This window comes from Protopterus annectens, chromosome 11.part0, assembly GCF_019279795.1.
Source record: "Protopterus annectens isolate FY-2018-M chromosome 11.part0, PAN1.0, whole genome shotgun sequence".
Lineage (NCBI taxonomy): Eukaryota > Metazoa > Chordata > Ceratodontiformes > Protopteridae > Protopterus > Protopterus annectens.
Window position 1 is genome coordinate 917,454,185 of NC_056745.1, and position 21,988 is coordinate 917,476,172.

Here is a 21,988-nt window from a genome sequence, read left to right on the forward strand (position 1 = left end):
AATCATACATTTATATAAATGAAAACAATCCACACTGACACAAACCTAGTTGCAAACATTTTACATCACAAACCATACTGACACACACCCAGTTGCAAACATTATACATCTACCCAATCATCTTCAGTCAAACACTACATAGTTTAAGTCCTGCCTTATTTTAAACCTCATTCCTCCCCTGCATTTATCGTTCCCACAATTCCCATTTTTCATATGTAGTTTCCTTCTACCCCTTTCTAAAGACATCAATTACAGCTGTTTTACCTCTGTTTAAAAAAAAAAATATATATATATATATATATATATATATATATGTATATACTTGTTTTCCCACCTTTCTAAGCTAGTATAGTCCAGTTTTCAGGTTAGTGCTGAAGTCAGGGCTGTGTTACAAGTTTCTGTGTTTGCCCATACCTTACTTGGATAAAAGGGAGTTTCTCTGTTCACTATCTCTTTCATTTCCCTGTTATAAAACCCACATTTGCAAGGTTTTTGTGCTAGTATACAGCTCAGCAAGCTCCTCCCTGGTGCCGTGCAGAGTTCTACAGCAGCAGAGAGACAAAAGAGAGACCTTGGAGTGATTAAGTATAATTTTTCTACATTTTCTTGCTGTCTTTAGCTAATTCCGCCTAAAACACCAATTTTATAGAGTTTCTGTGATTTAAAAAGCTTGTTTCAGCTACATATTGTACTTATTTTACTGCCTGCACTTTAACAAAGTCGTTTTTGTGTTGAAATTACCTGTTTAACTGTTGTAGGCTACACACTCAAGTGTGATAGCCATTTCTGCGCATTTAAAGTGTTTTTTTATTGTATCTGCTTTATTTTCTGGAAAAAAAAAATACTTGTTTTCCCGTCTTTCTAAGCTAGTATAGTCCAGTTTTCAGGTTAGTGCTGAATTCAGGGCTGTGTTACAAGATTCATTGTTTGCCCATACCTTACTTGGATAGAAGGAAGTTTATCTGTTCACTGTGAGAGGGAGAGCTTTGAGCAGCCTATTTGTCCCTGGAGGAGTGGTTTCAGCCCAGAAATTAGTAGTTTATTGGCCATTTTGGGCTAATTTTTATCTCTTTCATTTCCCTGCTATAAAACCCGCATTTGCGCTGTTTTGCGTGCTGGGCAGCGCCGGTTAGCTAGGGTATAACTATTCCCGGCTCCACAAAGTCTATTCTTCAATGTTTCTCTTGGAACTAGACAAACTTTCAACTTAAGCACTCAAACCATTTACTTCTCATACCGGCACTTGCTCAGAATTCATAGCAAGCAGTAATAAACCTTAGCACTAGACCCCCCCTATACTGTAGAGAAGGACAAGGGTCTCTATTTGACCTTACCAACCAATCAGTAAAACAGTTCACTGTACCTATCCAGGCATGTCCAAAGGGCAGTTTCAGGTGTACTCTCCGGTCCAACTGGTGAATCTGAGCATTTTGAGGCAATGTTACAATTGCCTCATGTACACAGATAACCCTCTCCTCCTTCCACCAAACACTAATACATGCGAGAGATGCAATTATACAGCCAAACTGGAGGCTAAGCTCTCTCAATCCAAGACCCCCTCCTGTTTGGCGTATACTTCTCAGAAGTACAGGCAAGCACGGAAGGGCTGTGGCTGACTAAGTTTGCGGACGACTGCAAACTGGGTGCTATAATAGAGTCTCCGGCCGACATGGAGATCCTCCAGAAGGGCCTAAATGAGACTGATGCATGGTGTCAAAGCTGTGTGGACCACCTTTCCCTCATCTATAGCCTTAGTAACTGTCTCAAAGAAGTCCACCAGGTGTAGGAGGCATGATCTGCCCTTAACAAAGCTGAACTGGGTAGAGTCCAGTGTTTTGAGGTTCCCAATGTCTCTGTTAATGATGATACGCTCCATAGCTTTGCAGACCAAGCTAGTCAGGCTTATAGGGTGCTAGTTCCCGGGGTCCGTTGTGGCTCCACCTTTGTGGAGCGGAATAACCGTTGCTGTGTGCCACTCTGTGGGCACATAGCCTGTGGAGAGGTTGAGTTTAAACAGTGTGTTAAGGTGAGGGGTTAGTTAATCTTTGAGCTTGTGTAGGACGCAGCCTAGGACACCATCCGGTCCCATTGATGCTGTGTTTTTGGCTTTGGAGAGGGCTGTTTTAACCCGAGTGTCTGTGATTTCAGGGGCACTACATTCTTCTGGTATAATTATGGGCCCTTTTGGTGGTGGGGGTGAAGTTTGCACTGAATCTGTCTGCCAGGATGTTGGCTATATCGGTCGGTTAAGTGTATTTTGTGCCATTCTGCACTAACTCTGAGCAGATCTGAGAATTGCCACTTAGATTATTGACATAGCTAAAGAATGCCATGTGGTTATCTTTGAAGTCCTTGGCAATTTTTCTTTCGAAGCTAGCCTTGGATGATTTTATGAGGGAGCGTAGTTTCTTGCTAATACTGATCAGGGATGTCTTCCCTTCTTGGGATTTTACTCTTTTCTGTACTAGTTTCCTCCTTCAATTGTATAGCTTGTTTATGGCAGGGGGTCCACCAGACTGGTTTCCTTTTCTTGGAGGAGTGAGTCTTGGTTTTGTTTGGGATAGCACAATCCATGCATTCTTGTAGGTGCCTGTAGAGTGCATTAGTAAAGGATTTTGCAGCTTGGACAGCATTATCCTTTAGCATGGGGGCTTTGAAACTTTCCATCTTGGTCTTAAGTAATGTGAAGTTTGCTTTTGAAAAGTTTTTCACAGTGTTTTTTTTGACCGGGGGTGGTGGCGGAATGTGGATATCCAGAGTGATTTGTTTATGGTCAGATCTAACCAATGAGGGTTTGACTTCCGGTGTGGAACACCGGCCGCCCATGTTGGTGATGACCAGGTCCATTGTGTTGTCACCTCTGCTGGGGGTGTTGACCAGTTGTTCCAGGGCGTTTGAGTTTATAAATTCTAGGAAATGTTGGGCAAGGGAGTTTGTATTTGCGTAGTTCTCCCAGTTAATGTTTGGGTAATTGAAATCACCCAATATCAGAATATTTGGTAGGACCTTTATGTTTCCCAGTGTTTCCAGGAATGCAGAGTGGGGGTCCTGGGACATGGTGGGTGATCTGTAGCAAGCTATAGTTTGAATAGCAGTTTTGTCCATTGTTAGTTGCACGTGGATGATCTCTGAAGCATCGTGCTGTGCCATTAACCTGGAGGTGTGGGTGTCCTTGATGAAAATGGATACTCCTCCGCCTTTTGTATTTCGGTCTGGGTTTTGTGGCAAAAATGTATGGTATGAGTTGTAGCCTGGTAGTGCTGTGGTGCTCTCTGGATCCTTAAACCAGGTTTCTGTTACTGCACATATATCGATTTTCTCCATACTGAGGAGTGCCTCGAGTGTGTGCATTTTGAGGTTTAGACTTCTGGCATTGAGTAGCATTACCCTCAGTTTTTTGTTACTTGCGCTATTTACGGCAGTGGGTTTATCTTTTGAGCCTTGCCTAAAAAAGGCACTATGGGGGTGGCAAGAGCCGTAGCCAGTATTTGAAAGCCTAAGGGTGACTGGTGCAAGCCATCTCTAGCGAAGCAGAGTGGCTTGTCGAGCATGTCATCCCAGGCTGACAGACACTGGATCCCCTTTGAATGACACCAGAAGCTTAGCCAGTTGTTGAAATTGATAATTTTGTCTCTATACAGTGGTATCATTCTTGGTGCGGGCAGGATGCTACTCAGGGTCAGGGTCATACCAACCTGGGCTACGTGATCAAAGAGCTCCTCCCTGTCTCTTTTCATGTAGTCCAGGGAGGTACAGCTCAGGTCATTCACACCAACATGGACAATGACAGAGTCATATTTGTACTTGTTCTGGAGTGAATTGAGTGCTTGTGTTATGTGGCAAATCCTGGCACCTGACAGGCAGCTAACAGTAACCTTCTCCTTGTTCAGCCTAGTGAGTGGGACGTCAGTGTGACTGACTATAGAGTCACCTATTACTAGTATGTTGGGTATGTTATTTTGCCTTAAGGGCTGTGATTGCATGGCACACTGGTTTTGTGAAGTATGTGTTATAATTTTTTCAGGAAATGCAAATGCTTCCATTGCCCTGGTCATAAAGTCCCAGATTACTCTCTCAAATGCTTTCTCTGCATCAAGACCCACCAACAACAATGGTATTTTCTTACATTCTGCTTTCCTCTGGATCATCAGTGTTCTGTTAATGTTGTCAATTCTTTGCCTCCCTTCCACAAAACCACATTGATCCATATCTATCAATGTTGGCATTACTTTTGCCATTCTTTTAGCCATTATAGACATTAACACTTTATAATCCTGGTTTAGTATTGAAATGGGCCTGTATGAAGCTGGATCTGATGGGTCTTTACCCTCTTTAGGTATTACAGCTACAGCTGCTTTCTTCCAGGATGTTGGTACTTCTCAGTTTAAAATACTGTTAAACAAAACCTTCAGTTTTTTCCCTGCTAGCTTCCAAACTTCCACAGGAATGTCATCTATTCCTGGAGACTTTCCTGTAGATTTCTTATAGATCACAATTTTTACCTCATCTCTTCCTATCCTAAGCATTAGTAATTGAGCCTTATCTACCTCTAACCTTGGCATATTTAATTCTTCTGTAAACATTTCCATTTGTATCTTTTCTTGATTTCTGTATTTCTCTGCTTTATAGAGACTTTCCAGATAAAAAAAAACAGAATGGTGAGAACTGAAGATCCTTCGTGGTACAAGAAATAAACTGTAATGAAAGCAACCACGCAGATCATCACGCTATAAAACATATAACAAAAACTTTAATGTATAAATAAACAAAATAATAAAAGACTGATGAAGCACAAAATAATTTTAAACAATCGGATAAGCGCTTTCAGGAAACATCCCTTCTTCATATCCATCCACTCAAACTCCATCTACACAATATATAAAAGCAACCAGCCAGTAAAAATGAAAGTATGGCCCTATGCCCCTTCAGGATTGGCTTAATCGGAATGACTCCATTCAACCCAATGGATTTGTCAGCTTGCAAATCAGCTAGCCAATGAGATTCAGTCATTTCTGTTCTGTTCAGCAAATCCCTGCCTCTCTTTTCCTCCTCCTGAATCTGCAATATCATAAATGAAAAACCATGATCTTTATATTGCTTAATATGTTAGGGTAATGCATTATGCTGTGAAGACAATCTTATACCGGTCATATGTTCTAGTATGCAATCCTTGAGTGATCTATTCGTTTTGCCCACATACAAAGGTGAACATTTTTTGCACTTTGCAAGGTATACCACACTTTTACTGAGGCAGTCAGCATGTAAATAAGGGTGATATATCTTGTGCATGATTGGATGTTTGAAGAATGTCTCAGTGCTGATTTGTTCACAGGCTTTACAACGCCAGACGGATATGTGCCGATCCTCTTTGATATATTGGCTCGTCTTACAGGGCACAAATCCCTTACACAGTAGTCTTTTCAAATTTGTTGTATTTAAAAACAAATGAGGTGTATCACCTACAATCTCCTTTATATTTCCATCAGTTAAAAGAATCTTCCAATTGTCTTTGATAATATTGCACACCCCACCGACATCACTACTGTACTTCAGTATAACTTTCATCTGATCACATTCACATGTCCTTCTGTCGGATGTATGTACTTGCTCCTCTTCATTGTTAACTTTAGTATACCAAGATCTCCCTTGAGTTCTTCTTAAAATGTTAGTCAGCCATCGCATTTTGTTTCTCTCACTCCCAATAGTTAAACAAAACCTTCCAGATCTTTATCAGTTTTTTCCCTTCTAGCCTCCAGACTTCCACAGCAGTGCCGTCTATTCCTAGAGACTTTCCTACAGATTTGTTATACATCACAATTTTTATCTCATCTCCTCCTATTCTAAGCATTAGTAAGTGAGCATCATCTACCTCTAACCTTGGCATATTTAATTATTCCGTAAACATTTCCATTTGTATTTTTTCTTGACTTCCGTATTTCTCTGCTTTATAGAGACTTTCACAGAATTTCTGAACTATTTCTAATTGCTTTTTCAAAATAAGCTTATAAGGGTCTGTGTTCAGCCATCAAATGAAACTATTGTGTGTGTCCCCATAGTATTTCAAACCCACCCAAGTGGGGGGCTTTGCCACCCACACCCCCCTAACTATATATATCAACTCTGAGACCACACTTCAGTGGGGAAAAGGACAGACAGAGAAGTGGTAGTCAACTAGTTACTTTCCCCGTTGATGAAGTGAACGTTCGCTGAATGAACATGTGATGGATAGGGTTCGATGTTCAGCCGTTCAATGGAAGTTCCATTCGATGGCTAAACATAGACCTGCTTAATACATGTTGCTATATTTAACCCTGGTTCAAAATTTGCATGTAAATACATATTCCATTTATATTCTGCTGTTTCTTGTTTCTAACATAATATTTCTTCCTATAATACTGTTGTAGTTTTTGAATAATAACTTTAAACACTAATCTCTTCCTGTCACTCTTGTCTAGGACAGGTTTAGCCAGTGCATTAATTTGACTACTTCTGTGCATCTTCTTTCCTTAAGATGTCTATTGGTATTACCCATGTAAAATGCTAGACGTGCAGGTGGCTAGATATACAATATTCTTTGCTAAGCTTGCTACATGGCAAGCATAAACACCCTTTTAGCAACTGGGTGTCAAAAATACATATCTGTAGTTATCATTTTATAGAGTTGGCAATTATAACAGGGAAAAGTGTATTTCTTTCTGATCAAACTGTAATGATTTAGTGATGACAGAATCTTTTTAACAGACTTTTTTGCTTCAAATTATGTCCTCTCTACTCTGTTATGGGTCATCACTAATAAACTTATGCAGCACTGCCTAGACAGTTTTTCTTAATATTCTTGGCTTGTTTGCATCTCCTGTTATGTTATTATACATTCAATTTTAGTGTCAGTATTAATGCCATGGATTGCTTAATTATTTTGAAAGAAACATTGGAAAATGGGGTTTAACATTTCCTCTTGTGTCACACATAACTTTCTTTATACACAACATTTCTTCACCATCTCCTTTCATTAAGTAAACTTTAGACTTTAAGTCTCTTTCAGAAACTCATCTTGAGTAGTGAATCTACTCACCCTAAGGAACTCCATTTTGCAATGTCATTAAAAGTATAGGCAGAATGTATACTTTTAGTGCAAACATTTAAGTCTAACCTCCTTTATATGAATAGCAGTATTAATTTCATTATCATATATAGATATTTTGATATCTAAAGACTAATTTTAGTCAATCAATAATTCAATTTAAATTAAAAAAAATATATACTGTAGTACTGACATGGAATGCAAACTGTTTTAAATTTGCCTGACCAAACAAGAAATATATCATCCACAAAATACTTGTAGAATAGAACATTCTTATTAAACAATACACCTTTGTTAAACATACAGTTACAGTTGTCCTCCTAAGATGAAAGAGCCTGGCTAATGTAAGTGTTGGCAATGGGAGTATCCACTGGCACCTTAAATATAAATGTATGGGTGTGTGTGTGGGTGCACTTGTGTATTGTACACAGTGAGGATCAGGTTCCACCACATCAACTGTTTATTGCTGTCTCAGCACATCATCTGAGTAAATGTGCCAACCCCTTTATATGAATAGCAGTATTAATTTCATTGTCATGTATAGATATTTTGATATCTAAAGACTAATTTTAGTCAATGAATTATTCAATTTAAATTTAAAAAAAGATACTGTGGTACTGACATGTAATGCAAACTGTTTTAAATTTGCCTGACCAAACAAGAAATATATCATCCACAAAATACTTGTAGAATAGAACATTCTTATTAAACAATACACCTTTGTTAAACATACAATTACAGGTGTCCTCCTAAGATGAAAGAGCCTGGCTAGTGTAAGTGTTGGCAATGGGAGTATCCACTGGCACCTTAACTCATTCCCTCCGGTAGAGCTGTTTTGAGTGTGTACCTTTAACTACTAGTGGGCGTGGCTTCAGCATTTAAAAATGTTATTTATTTATTTACTTATTTAAATTTGTTGACCGGGAGTGTCCGACTGGACGTAGGTCCATTTTCAGCGGAGGCCTGGGGAGAAAAGCTCCACAGTTAAAATAAACAGACAGTATATACATTGGATTACATAGTGAATAACAATTTACATAGCAATTACTTACAACATATTTCCAGATGAAGAACATAGTACATCAGTAGACAACTAGAATCTTTATCTGTGAAGTGCATACCAGACATTAACAAATGTTACAAGAAGAAGCAGTTTGTGCTGTATAATAAGTACTGGCTTATGAACATCTGAGCTTGCTATAATCAAGGTAGTTAGTGGAGTGGAAAGAAAGGTAGTGGCTGGATGGGGTGGATGATATTAGAGTGGGAGTTGCAAGGGTATAGCCAGCATGTTTTAAGTTGCGCTTTTAGTAAAGTTTTTAAGTGGGTGCATGATGGTATGGAGGTAATTGTGGGTGGGAGTGAGTTCCATAATTTGGCTATGGCGCAAGAGAATAGTGCTTCACCAGCAGAGTTATTGGCCTTAGTGATCTGCAAGTGATTTTTGCTGCTGGATCTTAGTGGTCTGGTGGTGCGATAGGGTTGGAGTAGATTCTGGAGGGATGGGACATTTAGTGGATGGTTTACTAGTTTGTGGGCGAGTGAGAGTTGATACCACTGAAGGAGGTGAGGGAGTTCAAGCCAGCCCAGCTCAGCAAGTGAGAGACAGTGGTGACTACGGTAGGATGCCCCTGTGGCGAATTTGGCGATTTTGTTGTAGCAGGTCTCTAGCTTGTTTAGATCACATTGCCTTAGGTTGGTATATATTGGAGAGGCATAAAGTAGGGTGGAAATAAGGTGGGAATTTGCTATTGAAATCTTTGCTGCTTTGGTGAGAAATTGCTTCTTTCTGTATAACGCTCCTAGTTTTTTGTGGACTTTTTTTTATAGTCATGGATATGTGAATGTCAAATTTTAGTTTATTGTCTATTTCCACTCCTAGCAATTTGGTGTGTTCAGTTGGGTATATAGTGGTGTTGTCTTTTGCCGTGATGTTAAAGTGAGAGTTGTTTTGAGTATGTTTGGTGGGTTGGAAGATGAGTAGTTTAGTTTTGTTTGGGTTGAGTATTAATCGGGCATCGGATAACCATGTTTCAACAGAGGAAAAGGCTTCCTGTGTGACTTTTTGCAGTTTTGGTAGGGACTCGGCTGAGCAGATGATGGTCGAGTCATCTGCGTATTGTATGAGTGTGCCATGTTTGGTGGCAGAGGCTAGATTATTGGTGTAAACAGAGAAGAGTAGGGGTCCAAGGATGGATCCTTGGGGAACCCCTATGGGGACAGGTAGTTGGGGAGATATGTCATTCTGCCATACAACGGATTGTTGGTGGTCAGACAGGTAACTCTGAAACCAGTTGGTGACCGATTGTGAGAAGGATAGGTTATTGAGGACAGAGATAAGTTGTTTGTGTGGGACCATGTCAAATGCTTTAGATAGGTCTAGGAAAGTAGCAGAGGAGAAGTAGCCATTGTTTTTATGCTGAAGGACAGTGTTAGTAAAGGAGAGTAAGGCAGTGGTGGTGCTATGGTTTGGTCGGAAACCATGCTGAGTACTGGAAAGGAGGTTGTTAGTAAGGAGGTGGTCTGAGGCCTGAGCGTGTAGGCATCTCTCTAGTATTTTGGAGAGTGGAGAGAGAATAGCTATGGGGCGGTAATTGGTTAGTTTTGTGGAGGGTTCGCCTTTGTGGAGGGGAATTATGTGTGATACTTTCCACAGTGTGGGAACGTAACTTTCTGACAGAGATCGGTTAATCAAGATGGATAGTGGGTAGGCCAGAGCATCAGCTGCGATTTATAGGTATTCACTTGGGAGGCTGTCTGCTGCTAATTTGGTGGGTTTAGGTTTAGTTAAGAGTTTTTTTATGTTGGAGGTAGGTACAGGAGAAAAAGAGAAGGCAGTGGGGAGATTACTAGTTGAAGGTGTGGGTTGCAGGGGAGGGGGGTTGTGTTGTTTAGCTAGTGATAGTATGGTTTGGGTGAAGTGTGTGTTGAATGAGGAAGCAATATTTTCTGAGGAGTGAGGGATGTTAGGAGGGGGGGTACTGACTTTACCTGGGTGGAGGATGGAGTTTATGGAGGACCAGAACTGTTTGGGGCTGTGTTGTGAGGAGTCTAGGGCAGACTGGTAGTATTGGGATTTGTCCTGTTTTATCAGCTTTTTGACTGTATTGTGTAGTTCTAGGAATTTCTCTCTAGCTGAGGGGGTTTTGGTTTTGCGCCAGTGCTCCCAGGCTTTATCCCCGTTTTTCATTTCTGACTTAGTGGTTTTCTGTAGCCATGGGGAGTGTTGTGCTTTGCTTCTGGAGAATCTTATGGGGGCATGGTAATTAAGGATGTTCAGGAAGGTAGTATTAAAAAATTCAACTGCATCATCTAGACTGAGGTACTTTAGAGGATGCCAGTTACATTCTTTGAGGGATGAGATGAATGTGAGTGGGTTAAAGTGTAGTTTTTTACGTATTTGACAGTAGATGACAGGTTTAGCTTGGTATAGGTATTTTTTGAGTAGGAATGTTGGGGAGTGATCACTGAGGCTATCTGATAAGCAGCCTGTTAAATATGACTGGGGGCTCTTATTGACTAGTATCCAATCCCAGGGTAGTGTGCTTGGTGGAGTTTTTATTTATCCTGGTTGGTGACTGGACTAGTTGAGTGAAGCCATGAAGGTGTACATGATGGGTTGGATTGTTGCCAGAACAGGATTGCCAGTCAATATTGAAATCACCTAAGATGATAGTTTCTTGGGGGAGAAGGTGGGTAGACCAGCTGAGGAGGTTTTCTAGGGGAGGAATGTTTTGGCCAGGTGAAAAATTGAAGTTATCACCTTACATTTTTAATAAATACCCATTGACAGAGGTCATATATCAATACAGTTGTGTTTGCTATCATGTATGCTTCAAGATAAAGTTTTCCGATACCTTGTATATAACATGGTTTTGGAATTATTAATGCAGATATGAGCAGGCAATATTTGACGCCTAGAGGAGCAGTAGGGTGTAACTGCAGAAACACCTGGAGACGTCACTCGGCTGTAATGTATGGGTGTGTGTGTGGGTGCACTTGTGTATTGTACACAGTGAGGATCAGGTTCCACCACATCAACTGTTTATTGCTGCCTCAGCACATCATCTGAGTAAATGTGCCAACTTGCATGAGTAGCCTGTACTGATGTCACTAGAGGCCATAGCAATCTGTTTTGTGGCAGGAAGCCATGTTTTCATGGTATTTCTTTATGGAGTGTAAAGCCCAAATGTGGATGGAGCACTGTTATGTAGGAGTGTGTATGAGCACAAAGTGGTTGAGAAACTTTATGTATTGTATTACCTGTGCATGCATACCAGCCGAGCTGCAGTTATCAACTCTTTACATTTCTGTATGCTCTTAGTATGCATGGTGTGGCTCTGCACTAGTGTTATATCATGTGCTGCTCATCTGATGGGTCAGCAGTGCTGCTGTGTGTCCTGTAATGTGGTAAGGCTTATCACACGAGTATCCAGACTGCTCTTCTTGTGCAGATAATATATTTCTGTTGTGTCATAGCATTTCTGTTATTTTCTGGGCCTAAAATGGCATTCATATTTAGGCTGCAGCTATTGTACTAGGCATCTTGCTGAGTTTACCCCCCCAAGAGCTTTGTGTGCTTTAAATGTATGGGATGCACATTGCTGTACTGATTTGTATTTCACTGCCTAATTAGTCATTCCTTCCCAAACATTTTGTCTTTACTTGAACTCTGTGGGAGTACATTGCAGCTGTCCTTTGTACGTTAGGAGGCATCCTGTACCCTTATCCCAAATTCTGTTCTTACTTCCTAGTACATTTAGTGTGCTGATGAAATGGACAGTAAACCGTGCTGCCTTTATTTGAGTGTATGTGTTTTCTTTTATTATTCCACAGTGTTGTGTACTAATACCAGTTAACAGATATATATAGTTCTGTTTTGAATTATTTGTCTGTTTGATACAGTGCACAATGTGACTGAATTCAACCATATTTAAGTATGTTGTGCAGGTACAGATGCTTCAGCTGGTCAGATATGTGAAGTTAATTACAGAGGTTCAAATGGTCAAGGATAGGTGCACTGAGGTTATAAAGAACGTCTAAGAGACTGGTAGTATTTGATTTGGATGATGTAGAGGGCAGAGAAGGATGGTATGAGTACAAAAACTAACCAGGGAGAAGATTAAAGGGCAGAAGCTAGAAAAAGAGAACAAGGAGTTAATAGGTAGAAGATAAAACGCTTCCTGGTTTTCTGGGGACATGGGTTAGGAAGACATGAATTTATTTACAAAACAACTGCTAGAACCAGTCATCTCTGAAAAATGTGTAGATACTGGTTAAAAAAAGTGTGGGACATATTAGAGAGACATAGGGTGGGGAGAAGGGCCGTGAAAGCTAGTTGGACATTCATATGAACTGGATGGCTTAGTGGTGTTTTTCATCATCAGTATATTTTCATTTTACACATGAAACAACATTAATCACATAGTGTGTCCAAACTTAGAAAATTAAGTTTTTATTTTAACAGAACTGGATTCTGCTTGCAGTAATTTTGATATTTTGTTTTATTGAGGCGGCTTCTTCAAGTTTACAAGAAATGGGACCTGGAACGTCCTTCAGTCCTGTCATTGGTGATAAAACTGTGAATCCAAATGAGTAAGTTTTCTTTTAAATGAGTACATTTCTTTTGTTGCATTGTCTGTTTCTTAAAAATTCTCCCAAGATTTGCTGGTTCATATTTAATTTGTACGTATAATATACATTTTGTTTTGTGATATACTATCTTACAAGATCCAGTCCATCCACTCTAATAGAAGGACTCGTCATTGCAGACAGTACAAAACTGGCATATTTTGTTTTTTCCTTTAAGCTCTTGCTCCTCCCCTGACTCCCATAATGCACATTGCTGCCTGTTTTTTCCATTTCTTGCTTGCCATGATTCACAGTGGGCAGTGATTCCTCAACTCAAGCATTGCTTATTTATCTCTTATCCTTCAGAAGATAGTTGTCCTTTATTATATAGGGTGTGTTTTAGTTTATAGTTTCGTAGTGAATTTAGATAAGCCACAGTGGTTAGCGTTGTCGCCTCACAGCAAGAGGTTCTCCCACTCGAATCTCGGCTGGAGCGCCTTCTGTGTGGGAGTCTACATGTCCTCCCCGCGGTCAAGTGACGTTAAAGACATGCAGGTAGATGTGAGTGTGAATGGACGTGCCTTCATTGAAGGTTGGGTGTCGGGCTGGCAACTCTGCAGCGTAAAATCCACTGCCAATCATGAGAAGACCAGAGTTCCGCTGTGGCGACCCCTAACCGGGAAAAGCCAAAAGACTTTTTTTATTTTATTTCCTCCTCGTTCTGTGCTGGGCCATTATTTCAGATAGACCATTAGCCTTCCTTCCCAGTTTTTTCTTTCCCCCTTTGTTAGGATTATTTCTAGCTTTTCTAATATTTTTTTTATTAAATTACCTCTGTGGAGAAATGTTTTTCTCAGTGTGAAAGTTTGTCAGTTTACGAAAATTGTTTTTTTTCCCCTCTAGTTTATATGTAGAAGTATTTTGTCTTGCTTTAGACTAAGACCTTTCCTGTGGATAAAGCCTCAGGTATTTGCAGGTGTTCCAAGTGTGGTCTGAAGATCCTTCCCAACGATACATATTTTGATTGAGTCATGTACCTAGGGTTGTATTAACTTAATGTAGATTGCTAAAACTGCAAAAACATTGAATGCAGAACCTTGCAGAAATGCAAGAATAAGTTAATTTTAAAATATACTTAAAAACTTATACTTAAAAACAGTTACAATTCTTTATTTAACAGTTGAAAGGTTAAGCACTTTCTCCCAAATCATTATACAGGATGAAAGGTACTGATATTGTAAGCTGTCCACGTATTTTAGGGTAGTATTCCTTAGAGATTTAATTGGTGACCTTTTACGATTGGGTTTTTAACACAACAGTTCTGAAAAAGTCCTGTATAATGGTTTAGACAAAAGTGCTTGGCTGTTTTTTTAAGTGTTAAATAAAGAATGGTAACTGTTTTTTTTTTAAGTATTAAACAGCTGATTGTTCATATTTGGAAGGTGTTTTTGATTCTTAGTCTTGGATTTATCATCCCTAGGCCAACTGTGTTTGTCAGGTTCTTAATTTTAAAAGATATTTTGTCATTGGAAGGAAATAAGTATAATAATAATAAGAAAAGCAAAAGGATAAGATGAAACCTATAGAAGCAAGGCTTCATACAAACTCTCATCACAAAAAGATTGACAGAAATGCTCTTCTCTGTGCAGAATAGTTCAGCCTCAGAATGATGACTAGGCCTTGCTAGCTGATGCATCAAAGCTGGAGCTGTCTGTTACAGGCGAGCCTGCTCAGAAGAAGAGACTTGATAGCTTCTCCTTGCAAATGAGAGTTATCTTTGTATGTGGAGTCCCACCCATCTTCATCAACGTCTGTAAAGTTGACTAGGTCAATAGGAAGCCTTTCTGTTCACCTGGATTGGAACTTGGAAGATAGAGGCCTTAGTCTGGGCCAAAATACTGAGCTCAGTGTCCTCTTTGTTTCTAGGGTGGCTAGAGAAGGACCTTCACCCTCCACTTTCTTTGTTTCTTCCCAGGTCCTGTGTTGGCTCAATATTAGAACCAGCAGTAGTTTCTGTGCTTTCCAGTTTGGCATTAGTTTTCTCCTTGTTGGTGCTGATTTCCTTAGTACCTCTAGCCTCAGCATTGACTCCCTTGTTGCCAAGGATCTCTAGTCACAAAGTTATCAACATTAATGGTACAACACTGGCATCTGCATTAATTCTGTCTGTGAGATTGATGGTGGGGGAGGTGTTTGCGCCTTCATTACTGAAGCCATCCTAGATAATAGGTGTGACTTCAGCACCATTAACTCAGTGTAAATCTCTTGTGATTTGCCATCAGTCATGGAATTAACAGCTTCCATGCAACAGTTTTGACTCTGTACACCAAGTTGTTGGAGGTATTTTCAAGTCAACTGTAGTTTGTCAGACACCAGAGAAGCATCTTCCACTTTAGGTTCACCCCATGATACTTCTCAGTTTGAGACCTTGGAGCCTGTATGTCTGTCCTGACAAGAGTCAGCAACACAAAGTCTCCACGGACCCTGAATGTATGAGGAAGAAGCCTCTTGTAAATACTTTAAGTCTCCAACCCCATTCACAGATTTTAGGTGAAAAGGAGGCTCCCCCATCCCCTCTGAAAGACTCCCAAGTTTGGAGAGATTCTGGAGTTGATGAGGCACAGTGGATCCTGTCTCATTCACCCAACACTGCCAAGGAAAAGATCCTACAGGATACAGCCATTTGCTTGATTGAAGTAGTAGTGGATAGGGCTTAGTGAGAACATAATGTGACTGAGTCTATTCTTAGGAAATCAGACAGAATCCTTCAACCTTCCAAGGATAGACCAGCTAGGAACAAGGCTGCTCTTGCAGACTCCATTGTGGCAGTGGCTGGCACTAAGATGAAGCCCTCAGGGGAGAGTTCTTTGGTTTATGTAGAGATAGTGATTCTTCAGGTATAGACTGCGTAAGAAAGCAAACCTTTGTATCTGGTATGTTTTCCTTAAGGGCCCTCAACCACCTGATGCACTTGACCATTTTCCACTGTGACCGTAGCAGAGAAGACCCTTGATATGCTGAAGGAGTTGCAACACAGGGATCTGTAGCACAAATGAGAATCACGTATAGTAACTATAAATGGCATTATTTTGCTGTTTGTGAGGCTGATTTATAATACAGTAGATGGAGCGGCAGGGCAGCTGGACCAGCATTGCTGTGATAAGATGGACTTTGCTCAGATTATGCTGATAATCAGATGATATCTAGGCATCCTTTGCCATTGCCATCATTGATGAGTCCTCCTTCTTTGGACCCCAAATGAAGGAGGAATTATTCAAGATAGAGCAAGAGGGGGACATGCTCATGGCTGTCAGGGTAAAGTTCTCAAACCCACCAAGATTCATTGCTAGGAATTAGAAAGCGGCCAAGAAATTATGGTTCCAAAAATGCCAACACTATATCTTCAAGCGGTGTTCTCACAGAAACTCCACCAGACATGGAAGCTTCTCTGACAGATGCCATCCTAGACACAAATGTGGACTACAAAACCAGGGGATGTTCAAACATAGATCACTACTGCAGTAGTAACCTAAGCTCTAATGATCCTATCCCACTGCAACCAGCCAGCTTCCAAAGCTAAGGATCCCTTCCACACACCAGCTGTCAGGAACCCGAGCAACACTCTATAAAAGAGTTATAGAGCAAAAAGCTTCAAAGCTTTTTTGCTGCTGAAGAGGGCCCTTGAAACTGTCAGTCAGTTAGCAATTTTCAAGTGCTGGGTAGATAAGTGTCTGTTTGAGAGAGACTTCTACTGACTTTCATTTTATGAAGAAAACCAGTTCTTCTATGAAAATGGTTATGTTTAGCTAGGAAACTGAATGTGTTCAGACAGTTATTGCATTTCTAAGGGAATTATGTAACTGTGTGTGTGAACTTTCTTTGAGGAAAAGTTTTACTTTTGACAGAAAATTTGCCTATATTATAAACATTTGTGCATTGTAGGCAGGATAATGTGCTTGTCAGAGACTGTCAATGGCTTATTTACCTTAGAACCACTTTTTCTTTACCTTATGCATTACCGACTCATCCAAGCTCGGTTCCACACTTTTCACATCTCTTCCTCATTACATCCATGTTTTCTTTCTTTAAAACTGCTATTCAGTCCAGCATTACATAAATTACTCAGTTCCTACCTTCCCTTAAACCTCACTCCTCCTCCTGAACAGTATTTTAAATGTACTGTTTTCACAAATTCCATTTATTTCTCTGTAGTTTGTGATGTCTCTTATCCAAAGATTCAAATTCCAGTTATTTTATCTCTTTTACAATATTCAGTAATTTAAATACAGTTGGATTAGATTTTATTTTCCATTTTCTAGTAATTACTTTTTTTTGGCAGCCAATAAAAATAAACTTAGTAAGGCATTATTACATGTAGGCAATTCAGATTCTACATCCCAGCTAAAAAAAATCATTTCCTTAGTTACAAACCATTTGCTCACCCAATATTTCTGAGAGTACTCAGAATACTCAGAGTGCAGGGAATTTTTGAAGTCTGCCACATCATTACACTTCCAAAGCTTACAGTATGTTCACAGTTACTTCTTTCTTCCCCATCACACCTCCAACATTTGCCATTTACTAGAAGAAAAATTCTTTGGAGTCTGCTTTAGGAATAAAACACTTCCAAGATAGAATCCTAAATCTTCTAGACTCTATTGTATACTTGGGAGCCATGCATGTGTCCTCCCATTGTTTGCTTATGAATTCCATCATTTTCTAACCTCTTTCTAGCATTGTCATGAAATATGTTATATTCCCTACTACTTATCCGTTTTTTAACATTAGCTTATATTCTAGATTCAGCTAAAAACTATATCAGGGCAAGTCTTTCACTTAGGATCCCTCTATTCCTTTCTCTCTGTCATATTATGATCCTTATAGGGAAGTCAGTCTGTAGCCTACAGTCCACATGTCTTATTGGCCTCTTCTCATTGTGTTATCGTTCCATCTCTAGTTGTTTGCTCCCAAAACCTTGGTTCCTTTGCCACTTTTCTCCATTAAATTCCAGACCACTTTTGAATGCTCTTTGTACTCCTAATTGCAGTCATCCCTATTGTCACAGTTACCTTTCTTCATTGTCATGTTGGCTTAGTTCTTAGAATACTTTCTGATACTTTATGAATATAATATTCTGTATGGCTGTTATTCTCTGCATCCATAATCCCACTCTCCCATTATTTTTTGAATCCCCCTGCACACCATTTCATCATCCTCCCTTTCCATTTTTGATCTATGCTTTTTACTCGTCTTATGTGTATGACCCTTAACTGTGTAGCTCTAAAATATCCCTTCAAATCAGGTAATCCTAAACCACCTTGTTCTGCTGGAAGGATCAGCTTATGCCAATTGACCCTTGCCCTCCTGGATAAATTCCTTCAACACTTTATTATTGTCAACAACTTCTCCTCTGGTTCACAAAAGTATGCCTGAGCTGTATATAAATCTAAAGGGACTAAAACATTTTCACTGCTTGTATCTTGCTATTCATATCTGTAAATAACAGCTTCCAATTTCTCAGTTTTTGTGTTTTCTTTTTCTTTAGTCTCTTCCCACATGGCCTTAGCTGTTGTAACAGAATCCTTGTTAATCCATACTCCTAAATATTTCATTTTAGTGTGTCTCCATAAAAATGGATGTTGTTGTTCATGCGTGGATGCATATTTTACAGCTAAGGCTTTTGTTTTATCTTCATTAATTTTATATTCTGAAAAGACTTGAAACTGTCTCAAGATGTTCCACAACAGAGAGATGTGCTTTTCTGGTTTTATGAGGTAAAAATAATATCATCTGCAAATAAAGCCAACTTTTCTTGTTTACCATATCAATTATATACTTGAATTTTTGAGTCCCTTATTTTCTTTGCCAGTGGCTCTAAATATAAAGCACATAACAAAGAGGAAAGAGGACACCCCTCCCTGGTTCTTCTCTTCAGACACAGCTTGTCAGAGAGGAACCCTCTCAATTTAATTTTTGCTTCTGATCCCTCATTTATCCTCCCAATTAACCTTATTATTTGTCAGGGAATGCAAATGCTTCCATTACTCTACTGATAAGGTCCCAGCATACTCTGTCAAATGCTTTCTCTGCATCAAGACCCACCAACAACAGCATTTTTTCTTAAACTCTGCTTCCCCCTGGAACATCATTGTTCTATTAATGTTGTCATATGTTTGCCTGCCCTCCAACAAAACCATATTGATTCATATCTGTCAGTTTTGGTAGCATCTTTGCCATTCTTTTAGCTATTGTAGACATAAACACTTATAGTCATGGTTTAAAATTATAATGGTCTTATATGAAGCTGGATCTGATGGGTCTTTACCATCTTTAGGTATTACAGCCACTGCAGCTTTCTTCCAGGATGTTGATGTTTCCCCTCCATGTAAAATACTGTTAAACAAAACCTTCCAGATCATTAGCACTTTCTTCTCTCTTAGCTTCCAGACTTTTACAGAAATACTATCTGTTCCTGGAGACTTTTCTTTAGATTGATTTAATTTAATTTTTGCTTCTGATCCCTCATTTATCCTCCCAATTAACCTTATTATTTGTCAGGGAATGCAAATGCTTCCATTACTCTACTGATAAGGTCCCAGCATACTCTGTCAAATGCTTTCTCTGCATCAAGACCCACCAACAACAGCATTTTTTCTTAATCTCTGCTTCCCCCTGGAACATCATTGTTCTATTAATGTTGTCATATGTTTGCCTGCCCTCCAACAAAACCATATTGATTCATATCTGTCAGTTTTGGTAGCATCTTTGCCATTCTTTTAGCTATTGTAGACATAAACACTTATAGTCATGGTTTAAAATTATAATGGTCTTATATGAAGCTGGATCTGATGGGTCTTTACCATCTTTAGGTATTACAGCCACTGCAGCTTTCTTCCAGGATGTTGATGTTTCCCCTCCATGTAAAATACTGTTAAACAAAACCTTCCAGATCATTAGCACTTTCTTCTCTCTTAGCTTCCAGACTTTTACAGGAATACTATCTGTTCCTGGAGACTTTTCTTTAGATTGATTGTACTTCGCCGTTCTTATCACATTTTATCATTTTATCACTCCTTTATATTTTTTACATTTTATTTACTTAAATTTTTATTCATTTTAGCACACCTCCTATCTTAATTGTTGTGCCTCATCTGTCTCGGACATTGGCATACTTATGTCTTCCATAAATATTTCCAGTTGTGCTCTCTTGATTTCCACATTTTTCCACTTTATACAAATTTTCATAAAATTTCTGAAACATCTCTAATAACTCAACAGGATCTCTGGTTAATTTTCTTGTTATAGGTGCCATCATCAACCCTTTCTACGTTCTATTGCTTAAGTCATTGTGCTAAAAGTTTTTGTGCTCTGGAGTTATCAGAAAGACGTTGCTTAACAACAATCTTTTTAAACTCATGCATATTATGCAGATACGCCATTATTTTCTCTTTAGCAGTCTGCAGTTGCACCTCTTCTTGTTCTTTCGGATTCCTCTTATTCTGCAATAATTTAACCTTTGTTAGCCCCTCTAAATAAGTCCTTTTACTTCTTAACTATATCTGTTTTTTATTTCTACTGTATTTTTAATCTCCACTTTCATTTTATCCCACTCAATAACTGTAACTTCTAAAGAAAAGTCTACCTTCCCTAATAACTCTCATATAATTTCCACTATCCATTCCTTAAATTCCTCTGTTTTTAACAGGTAGGTGTGAAAGTGCCAGTGTCTCATTTTTACTTCATTACCCTGCATTTTTATCTTAGTTTTTATTGGTGCATGATCTGAAATAGTTATTTGATGTATATCAAAACTTTGAATTAAATGCACATGTTCCTGTGAAGCATTATTTCTGTCTAATGTAGCCCAGTTACTGTGCCTTGGAGAATAATATGTAAATTCTCTCAGAGTTCCTACTACTGAATTCACATCTTCTGTAATAAATCTTTTCATAATTATTTTAAAAATCTACCCTCTTTTTCGTATAATTTCCCTTATAGTCTCTCAGATACATTGTCATGGTTGCAAATCAAATGTTATTCCCCTCCTGAAATCAAATTGCATTCCCCTTCTATAAGTAATATTCTCTGCTGAAAACTGGTTGTCTGTCCCCAAAATTTCTTAAACTCCATAACAGCATTTTTAAGTGGAATATAAATACATGCAATATAATCTCCTTCCTTCCCAGTAACCCCTTACTGCCAAAATATATCATTATTATTTTTTTCCTTTTCTGTCACTATTGGAGGTGGTTTAGCAATTACTTTAAGTGCTCCCCTTTTCCTTTGCCCTGATGCTGTGCTGAATATACATCCCAAAATCCTTTCTTTATCAAATTCACATGCTCCGTTCTTTCCAAGTGTGTCTCATCTTGTTATTTGCACTCTGCATTTCTTAATATAATTCAGTACTCTTTCCTTTTTGTCTATACCTTTGAGACCATTTATGTTCCAAAATAAAATGGAAAGTGAATCCATTATGGTAAGAAGTTATTATTCCCACCTGATATACATGACAGCTTTTTTTTAAATGTCTATTTCCAGCTTTTGTGTTGCATGCACCCACTAATGTTTGTCAGGTTGATCTTTTATACAGTTATGAAACAACAATGGTCCTGCAACTTTCACACAAGAGTGTTACTGTACCATGCCTTTTATTGAATGTTATTCTACTCCTGTTTATACTATTACAACTTTCTAAATCAATTTCTGGAGTGTTATGTACCACTACTTTATTGTTTAACATATGTTGAAATAACTATATAATGTGTGTTGGTGCATGATCTGATATAGTTATTTGATGTGTGTCAAAACTTTGAATTAAATGCCCATATTCCTGTGAAGCATATTTCTGTCTAATATATCCCAGTTATTGTGCCTTGGGGGAATAATATGTAAATTCTCTCAGAGTTTCTCCTCACGTCTCCACTGAAATTGTCCTTTATCTCAGTTGGAACAACTGGGTTAACAAATGTCAAATAAATACATTTTTGCCATCTCCATATGAACCTATGCCTCACTTTACGAAACTTTTTGTTTTAATGAAAATCCCCAAACAAAAAACATACCCATAGAACACTCCATAATGCATTCATTTAAAACAAACACACAAAAATGTGTACAGCTTCAGATAATGATGGTTAACCCTCCTGATTGGAACATTTGTCCTTAATTAACAGCTGCAAACTTACCTAAAACTAAGATAGTCCATGCTAAGGTACATGTTGCAGCCTGTGCTTCGTCCTACACTAATTACTGTGTATTCTTGTCTTATCTTTATTTATCTCCCAGATATGAAAAACAGTGTATATACTTTCAGAAAACATTAAGATTTGGCCT

At 38.9% G+C, this 21,988-nt stretch overlaps 1 protein-coding gene across 1 annotated transcript in view; it reads left to right on the forward strand.

Annotated features, from left to right (window-relative positions):
* DHTKD1 (dehydrogenase E1 and transketolase domain containing 1) overlaps positions 1–21,988 on the forward strand; it is a 948,838-nt gene that overhangs the window by 870,817 nt on the left and 56,033 nt on the right. The window contains exon 14 of the mRNA XM_044088312.1: positions 12,594–12,676. Coding sequence (XP_043944247.1) covers positions 12,594–12,676 — 83 coding nt within the window. The remainder of the gene's footprint in view (positions 1–12,593; positions 12,677–21,988) is intronic.